This window comes from Vigna unguiculata, chromosome 6, assembly GCF_037176805.1.
Source record: "Vigna unguiculata cultivar grain cowpea cultivar isolate G323 ecotype 2 chromosome 6, ASM3717680v1, whole genome shotgun sequence".
Taxonomy (NCBI): Eukaryota; Viridiplantae; Streptophyta; class Magnoliopsida; order Fabales; family Fabaceae; genus Vigna; species Vigna unguiculata.
The window spans coordinates 30,330,523-30,345,217 of NC_140797.1; the positions used below are offsets into that span (position 1 = coordinate 30,330,523).

The 14,695-nt window shown below is 31.6% G+C and overlaps 2 protein-coding genes across 2 annotated transcripts; both read right to left on the reverse strand.

The window, feature by feature from the left end:
• Positions 1 to 8,983: 8,983 nt before the first annotated feature.
• Positions 8,984 to 9,864, reverse strand: LOC146885766 (uncharacterized). The gene is made up of 2 exons (XM_085674312.1): positions 9,447 to 9,864; positions 8,984 to 9,367 (listed from the first exon to the last, which is right to left on the reverse strand). The coding sequence occupies exons 1-2, from the start codon at positions 9,708 to 9,710 to the stop codon at positions 8,984 to 8,986; spliced, it is 648 nt and encodes a 215-aa protein (XP_085530438.1). The 5' UTR covers positions 9,711 to 9,864.
• A 2,172-nt stretch (positions 9,865 to 12,036) lies between these two features.
• LOC146885767 (uncharacterized) lies at positions 12,037 to 14,153 on the reverse strand. The gene is made up of 4 exons (XM_085674213.1): positions 14,022 to 14,153; positions 13,811 to 13,943; positions 13,528 to 13,727; positions 12,037 to 13,460 (listed from the first exon to the last, which is right to left on the reverse strand). Exons 1-4 carry the CDS (start codon positions 14,142 to 14,144, stop codon positions 12,141 to 12,143), a joined length of 1,776 nt encoding a protein of 591 aa, XP_085530339.1. The 5' UTR covers positions 14,145 to 14,153; the 3' UTR covers positions 12,037 to 12,140.
• Positions 14,154 to 14,695: the final 542 nt, after the last annotated feature.

A 14,695-nucleotide genomic window follows, 5' to 3' on the forward strand; every position in this document is an offset into this window, starting at 1 on the left:
CAAATGACAAGTCCTTGGTAAGTGCAACACCAACATTAAAGTGTCTATCAATGCAGCTATAAGAGGATGGAACAACTACTTTAGCACGCCAAAACAATCCCTATGACTGATTTAGAATAAACAAAATAAGTTGTAGTACGAACTACGAGCAATAGAATGGGCCAAATTGCACTGCATCAACAATAACAATCGTGCAAAGCACAAGCATTTATGTTGCCCAACTTTTGGAAAGGCCCAAGCTGGGTAAAAGTGTGCCAACGAAATAAATGCACGTCCAAATAATTAAACACAAAATGCATAACATGGAATCAATTAATTCATTCAAAAACACCTATGCACAACAAAACCCCTACAAGCCCCTTTCTCTCTCGCAAGCAACCATATACGCGACTAGACACTACGGCATGGCAGCCCCTACAAACTCGCGAAGCACATCGCGAACTACGTACGTTCCGCTACGAACCAGGTCCACATTCAGATATGGAACCACAGGTGCACAAACTCATAAACACCGCCACCCACACAAAGGCAACCAGATCCTATTGCGAGAGAGAAAAAAACACAGAACCACTACATTGGAGTATGGCTGCTACGCTAGAAACTAGAGCACCCACGAACTAGATCGGCCTCCACCTCGGCAGTAGCGACAACCACCACGGCGAACCACCATCGCAACTCTACCGTGAGCGACCACGGTCACAGAACACCTACTTCACTAAGAACGCAAACAAACAAAAACAAAGACAAAGGAGGAGGCATGTACCACGCTTGGGAAGAAGGATGAGCCACGCTGCTACCGCTCCTACCAAAACTGCCATCGACAAACTGCGAGCCTCCGTCACAGGAGCGAGCAACGCGTGTTAGAATTAATTGACGAATTATTTCTATTATGTGACTCATTTGACATATTATGATGGGCCCAATTGTGATTTAATAAAATATAAGGACCTATAAGTTATTATGAAAAGTCGTAATAAAATAAAGTAAAGCTTAGCCATACTTGATGGACGTTGGCTTATAAAAGGATATTAGGATTCTGTTTCAGGATATAAGGTTCTCTCGCAATAAGCCATCAAGAAAGAGAATGTGAGAGGAGTAACGAAGAAAAAGAGACAGATTGAGAAAAAGAAGTTGAAGAATAAAGATTAAAGAATGCATTATGCATTATTATGTACATGAATGTGTGATTATGTGCGTGAACATGTGAGAATCATGAATCTTAAGATCCTATAGTAGTTTGTTTATAATGAAGTATTATTGCATGGAAACTACAAAATAATTTACATGTGGTATCAGAGCATGCATGTGTTATTAGATTTATGATTCTCCAATTATGATGTTTTTTTTTCCAAATTGTGTTTTCCTGAAATTATTATAGACCCTAATTATGAATTTGGGAATTTTATGAAAGTATTAATCGTAATTATGAATTTAGAATTTTATGTTATAATAAACCCTAATTATGATTTAGGGATTTTATGATATTATAAACTCTACTTACGTTTTTAGGGTTTTTTGAAATTAAGATAAACCCTAATTATGGATTTATGGATTTTGAAATATATATTTTTTTTTTCCCATTGTATGAACCCTAATTATAAGTTTTAGGGATATATTGTTAATTGAAGAATTGCACTGTTATGTTTCTTTAATGTTAATCTTTTATACTTTAATTGAATTCAGTGGCATGATGGTGAAAGTTTTTGTTAGTTACATGTCCTCCGTGGGCATCAAGTTTAATGATGGATCAACGAAATATTTAATGTGCAATTGTAATGTTTGTTTCTGTTGTGCTTTAATTGCAAAATAGAAGGCTTGAATTATTATGAGAAATTCTTGAATTAAAGAAATTGAATGTTTGAATTGCAAATTCCATGAATCAATTATTGTTGGATTAATTGTTTGTTTTTCATGGATCAAATGTTGTGATATTATTGAATTGTGTTACCAATTAACGTTAATATTTTTATTATATGAATAATGTATTTTTAATTTACAATAATGTGTATGTTTTGTTATTGTTAAATTAAAATTAATGAGAATGTTATGCATGATTTATAGTAATTAAATGTATATTTATTTATTTGAGATCAAGTATGACAAATTTTGTAGTCACCAAAGTGGCTAAAATTTTAAAGTTTTTTTTTTATTTCAAATTATTAATGATTTTATTTCAATTACCCGTAGTATATATGCTAAATTATGAATAATTGATTTATGGGTTAATTGAAGTTCATTATTATAAGACATTTCAGGATCGCCCAAAGGTTAATTAGTTGTTCTTATAATTAATGAGCATGATGGTAGATAATTTTGTATGTGTCACTAGTTTTATTTATATACCCAAAGGTAGTAGGTGATTCTAGTTGATATATATTTTAATTATCAAATATGTTATACAATATAATTAACATCATTATGTTTATGTTTGTGTATTAGTGGATCTCCCAAAGGAGAACATTAGTATGCATAGAATGATTATTTATGTCTGAATCTGTATTTAGTTTAGTTTTATGACTTAAAGCATTAATGTTAGGCATGTGATAATTGAAGTCTCTGTTCCGGTATCTTTATATGTTTGTTCTAGTCTTCAATGGGTCGAATTTTCCTGACTAGATTTTATGTAAATGTTTATACGAATGAGCATAGCAAGCAACATTAAGGTTGCTCTTCCCAAAATTGATAATGTGAAAGAGTTAAAGAAATTTGTTGAAGAGCGCTCCCAAACTGTTGATAAGTCCCTTGCTGGGACATTAATGAGTACGTTGACCACAATGAAGTTTGACAGTTCACGTACTATGCATGAGCACATGATTGAGATGAAAAATATCGTAGCAAGACTTAAGTCTCTAAGAATGAAAGTGGATAAAAGTTTTCTCGGTTGTTCATTATGTGAAGAATTATGGAGCTTGAGAGAAAGTTGTAAAGAAACATGAAAATGGTAAAGGACCACTAAAGATTGACGAGTCCTCAACCAAAATTTAGAAGAAAAATGACAAATGTCATTTCTAAGAAAAGTCTGGATATTTCCAGAAGAATTGCGTAAAGCGTAGAGCTTGGTTCAAAAAGACAGGTGAGTATAATGCTCACGTATGTTTTGAATCAAACTTCATTGAAGTTCCCCATAATGCTTGGTGGATTGATTTTGGATGTACAACTCATGTTTCTAATGTGATGTAGGGATTTCTTTCAACTCGAAATATAAACCCAAATGAGAAGTTCATCTTCATGAGCAATAAAGAGAAAGTTTCAGTGGAAGTCGTAAGGACTTATCGTCTAATCCTTGACACTAGATATCACTTAGACCTTATGGATACTTTTTATATACCTAGTATCATTAGAAATTTAATTTCTTTGTCTAAGCTTGATGTTGCTGGATACTATTTTAAGTTTGGGAATGATTGTTTTAGTTTGTTTAAGCGTACTTGTATGATTAAATTTGTTACAATGATTGGATCATGTACACTTTATGATGATTTATATAAATTGAATTTAGATAATTTATATGTTGAAACTCTTATGACCTTGCATCACAATGTTGACACTAAATGTAGTTTAGTGGATGAACGATCTGCTTACTTGTGGCATAAGCGTTTGGGACATATTTCCAAAGAAAGAATGCAAAGATTAGTAAAGAATGAAATCCTTCCAAATTTGGATTTTACTAATCTGAATGTGTGTGTGGATTGTATTAAAGGCAAACAAACAAAACAGACAAAGAAAGGAGCCACAAGGAGCACCCAGCTTCTTGAAATCATACACCGATATATGTGGTTCATTTGATGTAAATTCCTTCAATAAAGAGAAGTATTTCATCACCTTTATTGATGATTTTTCGCGTTATGGACATGTCTATCTATTGCATGAGAAATCTCAATCAGTGAATGCCTTGGAAGTTTATATAAATAAAGTGGAAAGGCAATTAGACAAAAAGGTGAAAATCGTAAGGTCAGATAGAGGTGGTGAGTATTATGGAAGATATGATGAAAGTGGATAACACCCTGGTCCGTTCGCTAAGTTCCTTAAGAAACGTGGTATTTGTGCTCAATACACAATGAAAGGCACACCACAACAAAATGGTGTATTAAAGGCGTAATAGAACCTTAATGGATATGGTCAGGAGTATGTTAAGTAATTCATGTTTACCTGTATCGCTGTGGATGTATGCTTTAAAGATTGCCATGTATTTGTTGAATAGGGTTCCTAGTAAAGTTGTTCAAAATGACTATTTTTGAGTTTTGGACGAGTAGGAAACTCAGTTTGAGACACCTACAAGTTTGGGGTTGTTAGGCAGAAGTAAGAAGATATAATCCGCAAGAAAAGAAACTGAATGAAATAACAATCAGTGGATATTTCATTGGTTATCCAGAAAAATAAAAAAGGTATATGTTTTGCCGTCCTACCCATAGTACAAGAATCGTTGAAACTGGAAATGCTCGGTTCATTGAAAATGGTGAAACCAGTGGGAGTGAAGCTTCAGAAAGTGTGGAGATTAAGGAAGTTAGAGTACAAGTTCCTGTAGTTAGTATTTCTTCTTCAAGACTTATTGTTCCTTATGTTGTAGAAACTTACAATAATAAAATAGAATAACAAATTAATGATCATGAGGTTAACAATGAGCTGGTAGTAGAACAACCACAAGAAGTAGTATTAAGAAGATCTCACAGAGATAGAAAATCTACTATTTCGAATGATTATGTGGTTTATCTACAAGAGTCAGAAAATGACTTAAGTATTGATAATGATCTAGTTTCATTTTCAGAAGCCATTAATGGTGATAATTTTGATAAGTGGTTAGATGCCATGAAAGATTAGCTTAAATCAATGACACAGAATGACGTATGTGACCTTGTGGAATTGCTTGAATGATGCAAGAGAGTTGGGTGTAAATGGTTTAAGACTAAGCGTGACCCTCAATGTAATATCGAACATTACAAGGCTTGACTTGTTGCCAAAGGTTTTACTCAGAAAGATGGTATTGATTATAAGGAAACATTTTCGCTTGTTTCTAGGAAAGATTCTTTTAGAATTATCATGGCATTAGTAGCTCATTATGATCTTGAGTTGCATCAAATGGATGTTAAAATTTCCTATCTGAATGAGGATTTAGAAGAGGATGTTTATATGGGCCAATCGGTGGGGTTCACTGAGGAAGGAAAGGAACACATGGTGTGTAAACTTAAGAGATCAATATACGAACTTAAGCAAGTTTCTCGGCAATGGTATCTTAAGTTCAACGATACTATTGTGTCCTTTGGATTTAAGGAAAACATTGTTGATCGGTGTATATATCTGAAGGTCAGTGGGAGCAAGTTTATATTTCGAATTTTGTATGTTAATGATATCTTGCTTGCGATTGATGATCTTGGTCTATTAAGTAAGACTAAGAGGTTTCTCTCTAATAACCTTGAAATGAAAGATATGGGTGAGACATACTATGTGATAGGAGTAGAAATATTCTGTGATAGATCACAAGGACTGTTAGGTTTGTCTCAAAATGCATATATTAATAAAGTTTTAAAGATATTCAGAATGGATAAAAGTTCAGCATCTCTCATTCCAATACATAAAGGAGACAAGTTTAGTCTCATGTAATGTCCAAAGAATGATTTGGAACGGAAACAGATGGAAGATATCCTTTATGCATCTGTTGTTGGGAGTTTGATGTATGCTCAAACATGTATGAAGCCAAATATTAGTTTTGCAGTTGGTATTATTGGTAGATACCAAAGTAATTCAGGACTAGAGCACTGGAAAGCTGCAAAGAAAGTTTTAAGATAACTACAAGGAAAAAAGAATCACATGCTTACTTATAGAAAATATGATCATCTTGAGGTGATAGTTTATACAGATTCAGACTTTGCCATTTGTATGGATACAAGAAAGTCTACATTTGGTTTTGTGCACCTTTTAGCCGGAGGAACGATTTCATGGAAAGTTTGAAGTAGTCTGTCATTGCTGCATCCACCATGGAAGCTGAATTTGTGGCATGCTTTGAGGTCACAATTCAAGCTAATTGATTGCAGAACTTTATTTCAGGAATCGGAGTAGTCGACAATATTGCCAAGCCACTGAAAATTTATTGTGATAATTCCACAACAGTCTTCTTTTCTAAGAACGACAGGTATTCTAAAGGTGCTAAGCTTATGGAACTAAAATACTTTGTCGTTGAAGAAGAAGTTTAGAAATGTAGAGTGTCAATAGAACATATTAGCACAAATCTTATGATTGTTGACCCTTTAACAGAAGGGTTACCACCCAAATTGTATGCTGGCCATGTAAAGAATATGGACATTATGTCTACTAGTGAATGTTAAAGTTAATAATTTTATGTGACACTCTAAGCTCTCTAATGTTATTATTATTGAAAAAATAAATAAAATGACATTATGTTTGAACTCATTAAAGATTTCTCGTCCTAAAGTCATATTAAGGAGAAAGGGATGATAAGGTAATACATGGAACGAATCATGTCGAGTGAATGATGTGTGACCGCCATGACTCTTATTATTTATGTATCTTTGATTGTGAATAATGATTGAACTAATTCATGTAAGGTCATTTAATGCGCATTATGTTGATGTATTAAATCACATAATGTTATGACATCATATGAGTCAAGTGGGAGAATGTTAGAATTAATTGACGAATTTGATGAAGGACCGTCTCGGATTTGGGGAGGAATTCATCTAGAATGAAAATGGGTATGAACCCTAAAATGAAAAGGGGGAAAATGGAGGACGTCGATTGGGGGTTTTTGCGGAACGGAAGGAAATCACGCCACTTGGAGGAGATTCCAAGATAAGTGAGGAAGATCCGCCACTTTGAATCGGAGATTCAAAGATAAGGATCGGTGGTTCTGAGGAGAACCTCAAGACTTGAGAGAAAACTCACTGTTTCATAAAACTCAAATCTGAATACAAATGTGTCTCACAATGGCTTATATACTATGGGCCGAAACACCAAAAAGGCCCAACATAACTAAAGGTCTGGTAAAGCGCAAACAAAAACATTACAAGAATTATAAGAGTTCCTATTCTATGATCTAAAGCTAATCTGAGATCTCTTTAAAGGTCTTGGGCATGATCCCATCAACTGCTCTGAAAACCGTGTGACGATCCCGAACCACGCCTCCATCAGAATTAAACTCATTGGAAATATTATGATAGGCCTAATTGTAATTTAATAAAATATAAGGACCTATTGGTTATTATGGGAAGTTGTAATAAAATAAAATAAAACTCAGCCAACTTGAAGAACGTTGGCTTATAAAAGGATATTAGGGTTGTGTCTCTGGTCATAAGATTCTCTCACAATAAGCCATCAAGAAAGAGAGTGTGACAGGAGTAACAAAGACAAAGAGATAGAGTGGGAAAAGGAAGTTGAAGAACGCATTATTATTGGATCTCTCATGGATCAAGGTTAGTATCCTATTATGATTTATGTACATGAATGTGTGATTATGTGCGTGAACGTGTGAGAATCATGAATCTTAAAATCCTATAGTAGTTTGTTTATAATAAAGTATTATTGCATGGAAACTACAACATAATTTACAACGCGATCAGACCCACCATCACACCAGATCTCACCGTCGCAACCATCGTTGTGAGCTCAACCACAACGACGGCAAAAACCAAGCTTTGTATAGCGCAACCACCATCGCAGACTGTTGTTACCATAAACGACGAAGAGGGAGGCTGCGAACACTGCTGCACAAAACGCAGCCACCTGTAGATGCAAATCATGACAAGGAAGAAAAAGAAGTCGCACCTCCTTCATCACGACAGAAATTGACGCAGCTCCACCTTGAAAAAAAAAAACAGGTTCTCCACGTCCAGAATATGCAAAATTAATATATATTATCCATAAATTAATAACAATAGTACAATATAACTAATATTTACAAAAAATATAATTTATTAATTAATGTTAATCAATAATAATAATAATAAAATAGAAAATAACAATTTTATATAGTAAAATTATATAAAATACAACCGAAACAATTATGAGGATAGGGACATGACCGAAAAGTTCATACCTAATATCATCTTTAACCTAATTTAAAAAATAAAGTTAAGTGTTACTCATATTTGTACCTAGTGATGATTTGTATAAAAAATATAACTGGTTTTGCTCCGTACCCACGTACACAGTTTGTTTGTCATCGATAGTCATATGTATGGTTGTAAAGTCATAAATTTTTAAAATAAACCATCTTGAAGTCTCTTATTAGCCTTTTATATCTTACAAACTCATCTTTTAATTAAGAACTTTAAATTTAAATCATTCAAGTTCTTTCATTCATGAAAGCATCTATATAGGCACCACATGATCTCCTCTGTTTGTAAATAATTTATTTCATGAATCTCTTATATATTAATTTTTGTTTTATGAACTAGAAGTAAAAGTATTGTACCGTATATTTTTTATAACCAGATTTTAATTGTTGTTATTTTATATGACTTGAGTTTCTCACGAATTGTTCTCATCTTCCATTCTCACCTGTTTTCTTTTCTAAAGAGAAAAAAATCTATTATTTTTGTTCTCATATCTCAGTTGTTGTCTTCCATTCTCGAAGAAATAAACTAAAAATGAATTAATTTTAAATGTTTAAAAATGAATTATCTTAAACTAAAATTAGTTGAATAAATTATTTTACATGCACCCACATTAGATAAATTAAAACTAAGAAGTTAGTTTTTGTAAATTGCATTATGACATGGTTAAGTTTAATTTTTTTATAAAAGTGCAATTTTTATGGATTAATTAGTACAGTTGAATAGATTTGTGTAGTTGAATTTATTTTAGTCACATTTGAATACAATAGAAAAGAAGTAGCCTCTTTAGTTTAGCTAGTTAGAAATTTTAACGGCACAACATAAAATAAGTAGTCTAATCGTGTAGAAAAGTGTGTAGAAAAGTAGAAAACACAATTATTTAAATTTTGTAATTGTTTATTCATTAATTATATGATAGTTTAGATAAAGTTTACATAAGTAGGACAAGCCTTGTTTGGAGGACAGTTGATGTACTGCGGAATAGGGTTTATGTTCAAACATAGCCTTATTTCAACTAAGTCCCCCTTTTCACATGATAGTTGTGGCTGAACACCAACTCGTGATGTCTGTATGGCTGTCATGATTTTGTTGATACCGTAAGTATTGTCATGTAATATATTTGCATCTTTGAGTATTTGTTGGAGATCGTTCCTTTTATATATATCTAACGCCAATGTGAAATAATCAAATGGTAGCATATTTGAACATGATCCATGTTTCTGCCATTCATAATTCCAGAAATAACTGTTTATCGTTTTATAACTTGGCCAATCTTGATCAAGTATAGGAACTATTCCATTAATCTAATAAAATAAACAAAAAAAAGAAGTCATCTTCTGAATATAATATCAAAATAATATTATTAAAAAATAAAAAGCTTACCAAAGATACATTTAGCTTGGACTTAGAGCAAGGTAATGGCGGTGACATGTTGTAATTGGATGGCCATAAGCCATGTATAGTGAACTTTAACGGTATTGGTTTTGTGGCATCACAAACATTATGGTTACAAAAGCCTGCCGGCCAAGTTTGTGCGATTATCCAGTACTGAAATCCTTCTACTGAACAATAGAAGAAGAGAGAAATGAAGAAAGTAAATTTGAGATAACTCATTGTGAAATTGATGGAAAATGATAGTTTAATCATCTCAATTTATAGTACCAAAGCTTAATTGATTTTGCTTAATTCATACCAATCAATCTCTTTTATTTTGGCCAATTTAACTTCCTAATAAAAGTCTCTTCTCCTAACATTCATAATCATTCACTAGTTGGTGATCCATAATCACACCAAATTAAATTCCTTTAAACTATCACAACATGGTATGTTCACTCTGATTAGTTTTATGTTGATTTTGTTAACAAACTTATGATGTATTTACTAGTTTACATATGTATTCATATGTTTTTTTTTCAATGATGTTGTATTGAAGTTTTGATATGTACTCATAACGTGATGATATTAACTTATATGAGTTGAGACAGATTTACTAAGAATATGCTTATCTACCACAAATAATCCAATAGGCCTTTAAATAATCATAGAATAAATATACATATTTTTATGCATTCGACTATTGAAGAACATGTCGTAAAATTTATTCTATTTTTATGTAAAAATATTATGAATTTGGGTCCTAATCCTATGATATTGTCATAACTTAATTTATAAAACTTATTTCATAAAACATGACAGACCATATGGCTGGCGCATGGTGTGATTGGACCCCATACCACTTCTAGTCCTAACTTAATTCATACCATTCAATCTTCTTTTGGCCATTGTGGCCATTGAACTTCCCAATAAAATTGTCAAGATCTAATTTGTTACCAACTTTTGTTTATAACACTCATTCATAGTTGCTTTAATTAAGAAGTATTTGGTATATAATTTTTGGTCTGATCATTCATTCTTTATGTTTAAATTTCCATTTTAGTACCCAATTTGTTAGTTATTTTCCTTAAGAAGTAATTGGAATAGAATTTTGGGACCCTGATTCACGACATTTCTTCTCTAAATTATTATTAACAATAACTATCAGTATGATTCTTATTAATATTAGGAATTTTCATCGACAAAGACTTGAGTTTTCCATTCAGAATTTTTAATTTTAATCTATCACAAATTTCATCTTTTATGGGTTAATTTTGCCACCTTTTACTTTGGGTTAATATTATAATTGGTAAATTCTGAAAATTAAGAAAAAAAAAACATGTCTGATTTGATTTCTCTAAGATAACTTACATTAAGTTTTTTAATTTGAAAATCAACTGGAGATGAATTGGCTTGGTTTGCCCTTTTACAGTAAACAACGTAAGTAGAATTTTATATCATTTGTGTAAAAAATGTGATTCATGACATTCACATGAAAACGGGTTGGCCACGGATAGTGTCTATCTGCAACCTAACCCACGACAAAAAAATTTACCCGTTACTCGTCCCGCTATCCACATGGATATCCGTTTAAAAAATATCTACAGGTATATTAAAACGCGCGGGTACCGTGAATACTCATAAATATTAAAAAAATATATTTTATAAATTTTTAAAATTAAATTTAAATAAAATTATAAAAAAATGTAAAATAAAATATAAATTATATTAAATTTAAATTCAATATTAAATTTAAATTTAATTTAATCTAATAAAATATAAATTTAATTTTCGTAAAATTTATTCTATTTTTATGTACAAATATTATGAATTTGGGTCCTAATCCTATGATATTGTCATAACTTAATTTATAAAACTTATTTCATAAAACATAACAGACCATATGGCTGGCGCATGGTGTGATGGGACCCATACCACTTCTAGTCCTAACTTAATTCATACCATTCAATCTTCTTTTGGCCATTGTGGTGCATGGTGTGATTGGCGCATGGTATACTTTGTAAGTTTCTCTTGCATGGATTGATCTTTAAATTGTAGTTTGAAAGCATTGTTTAGAATGCATTCAAGCTTGTCTTATTAATATAATGCTTTTGATTGATTAAAAGATGCTTTATTCTATTAAAATGTTATTATTTGGGTTCAAATGACTATAAATGGCATTTTAATCGGCAAGAAAATCGCTTTAATATATAAGAATAACCTAGAACCATGAGTATTTATGAGGTTTCTCTTTTAATATAGTAAAATATGTTTTTGGTAGATTAAAATCTTTACATCTCTTTAAATATCTCTTTAAATGGTTTATACTCTTCTATTTAAATACGTTAAAAATAGTGAGTTAATTAAATAATTTCACGACTAAGTGAAATTAACATCTTAATTAAAAGGTAGTTTATCTCGATTAAAATAGACAATCTGAAATTATACAATTCTCTCATTTGAAAATCGTTTCACATCATATCAAAACACAACTTTCTAAAAAGTTTCATAATTTATCATATACTTTATTGTAATATGAAATTGATAAGTTTTATTTTGAAAAATAAGAGAAAGTTATGATAATGAATCATTAACTACTCAAATTGAAATAAGATATGAAACTGACAAGCCTTATTTTGACAAGTACAAGAGAAAATTATGATAACGAATCATTACCTACTCAAATGGAAATAAGGAAAACAATTAACTATTTATTCTTGCAATTGTAAGAAGACTTTCCTTATGAACTACTAATTGGGAATAACCACCATGTATGTTGACACCAAGCTTCTGAACTGTGTGGGTATTTAAATTAAACCATGCTAGATCACCATCATGTGTTTGGAAGAGTATATTGCCCATATCCCTTGTTCCAATAGGGAATGCAATGTAAGGTATGGGTCCAAAAACAAAGAGTAAAGTCCATGTTTCCTTCTTACCTACTTCAACCAAAATTGATATGTAAAAGGTTGTTGTTTCTGCATAATTTGACATCAAAGCAATTGACTGATTTAGGAGAAATAATTGTCTCCTCACAAAATGCTTATTATCATATATTTCCATAGGTATGTCTAAAGGTGGGAGGGTCGTAATCCACACCTTATTGATCAAGTCAAATGATACTACATGTTGAATACAACTCTCTGCATAACCCAACCAATGACACATTCCCTCTAAGTAAAATTTATTATTATCATCAAAACTTGTAGGCACGCAATCACACAGTTGAAGGATTGTCCAAGAGTTACTTCTTAGGCTATACATCTCCCAAATACATGAGAGGGGGAAAACATCATGTGGTTCCACATCGTCATCAGAATTAACAAAAAAAGATACTTCCCTAACCACCTTATAATCATCTCTAACACAATCATAGCCAAATCCGTGATACTTTATCCCAATATAAATATAATATGGTGCATTCTTAAATGGACTGGGAGGAATAACCTTGAATTCGTTGATAGTTGGGTTCCATAAATACACAAGATCTTTTACGTATAGGCACAGAATTCCATTGATACTAGAAGAACCTAAAATACCAATTCCCTCAAGGTAATCCTCTTGAATTTGACTAGGCCAGTATAATTTTTCCATATTTTGAAACCTCTCGCCAGAAATTGAAAATAAGGAGGAATTGTAATGATTCTGGTAAAGTGGAGAGAGATTCAATAGGAGATATGTATCATCATAGTACGATTGGTGATTACATATGAAGTTATTACGAAGGAGGTTCATGAAATGAGAATTTTCAAACAAGAGGGCCCATGATCTTCGTACACATCCAAATCTCTTCAAAGATTTCAAAGGTAGGTTAGAAAGAATAGAGAATACAAAATCATCTGGTATGTGATTCATAAGTTTTTGAGCTACATGTTTACTGTCTCTCTGTCGGTTATGAAACCAAATGTTAATAAGTTGCCAATCATCCTTGGTATTCTCATTCCATAGGTAAATGCGGTGGGAGATGTGTTGGCAATATTTGATAACGAGATTCTTGATAGTGACCTCTTCCAAGTATTCTAACTGTAAAAAATGAATTGAGTAAGCAAAAGAAATAATAAAAAAAATACAAATAAGTTACTTTGTGAACCTGATTATCCTTGAGGAAAAGGGTGATATTGGTTCCCCTTGATGGTTGTTGGGCATTGATGTCGTTATTAACAATGAAAGAGGCACCTGGTTGAGATTCCCATATATATTGATCATGATCCTTATGCTTGGAGGTGACAATAACCTTGTCAGCAATCAAATATGTAGAGTAGAAGCCAACTCCTAAATTATATGCCAAATCTAAAATAAATACATGAAAATAAAACAATTAATGAGCATGCAAGAAAAGTGAAAATGAATATGAAATATTGACACCTTCCTACCTGTTTTGGTCATGCCAATACCAGTGTCAATGATGGAAAGTGTTTTGTTAGCCTTGTGGGGAATCAATCTTATTACCCTATCATCTAAAATATTCTTGTTTGTATGACTCTCAAATTGAATTTTATCTAAAGCCTGTATATACATCCAATGATTGATAACACTAAGATAAAATAAATATATAAATAAAAATTAAATTAAAGAACTACTTACATTTGAAGCATTATTAATAAGTTCCTGAAGGAAGATTTCTTTATTAGAATAAAAAGTTTTATTCATCTGTCTTAACACCAAACTCATCTCACCCTCTAATACAAGAACCTTGTCATTTGCCATTACAATTGATTCAGAATAATAGCAAACCAAATGATGTCAATTCAACTAAACAAAACCACTCCTAACCAATTTTATAGTCATTGATCACAACCGTTATATTTTAATCAATTAATAGAATACCATGACAAACTCTATTGACTTTTTCATTATTTAAATTTAGAAGCATTAATTATTTCTTAGCACTAATTAATAGTTCATTTTTACATTTATTAATATGACCACTTAAATGTTTATTTTTAATTCTCAAATGTTATTTAATTTTATTTCAAGTTATTAATTCATCATTTTGATTGGAGTTTGAACTCATGTAATGTAACGCATGAATTAAACCACAAAAAAAAAAAGCTGAGGCACATTAACGAACATGTGTGCACATTAAGATAAAGATTAAAATTGTTTTTTTTTTTATTAATTTGAATATTTCTTTTCGGAATCAAACAATTTAAATGAGTTTGAGGTTTGAATATATCTTACGCATTATTTCACTCATATACGACATGTTTATGGAAGAAAAAGATTTAATGATCATTATTTGATTCAACCCTATAAAT

Bases quoted from the DNA above. Each gene is read 5' to 3' on its own strand.
- LOC146885767 (XM_085674213.1), bottom strand. From the start codon at position 14,144: ATGGCAAATGACAAGGTTCTTGTATTAGAGGGTGAGATGAGTTTGGTG. The intron at 13,944-14,021 runs GTAAGTAGTTCT...ATGTATATACAG, and splicing joins TTATTAATAATGCTTCAAAT to GCTTTAGATAAAATTCAATT. The intron at 13,728-13,810 runs GTAGGAAGGTGT...TATTTATTTTAG, and splicing joins TATTGGCATGACCAAAACAG to ATTTGGCATATAATTTAGGA.
- LOC146885766 (XM_085674312.1), bottom strand. From the start codon at position 9,710: ATGATTAAACTATCATTTTCCATCAATTTCACAATGAGTTATCTCAAA. The intron at 9,368-9,446 runs GTAAGCTTTTTA...TTATTTTATTAG, and splicing joins CCAAGCTAAATGTATCTTTG to ATTAATGGAATAGTTCCTAT.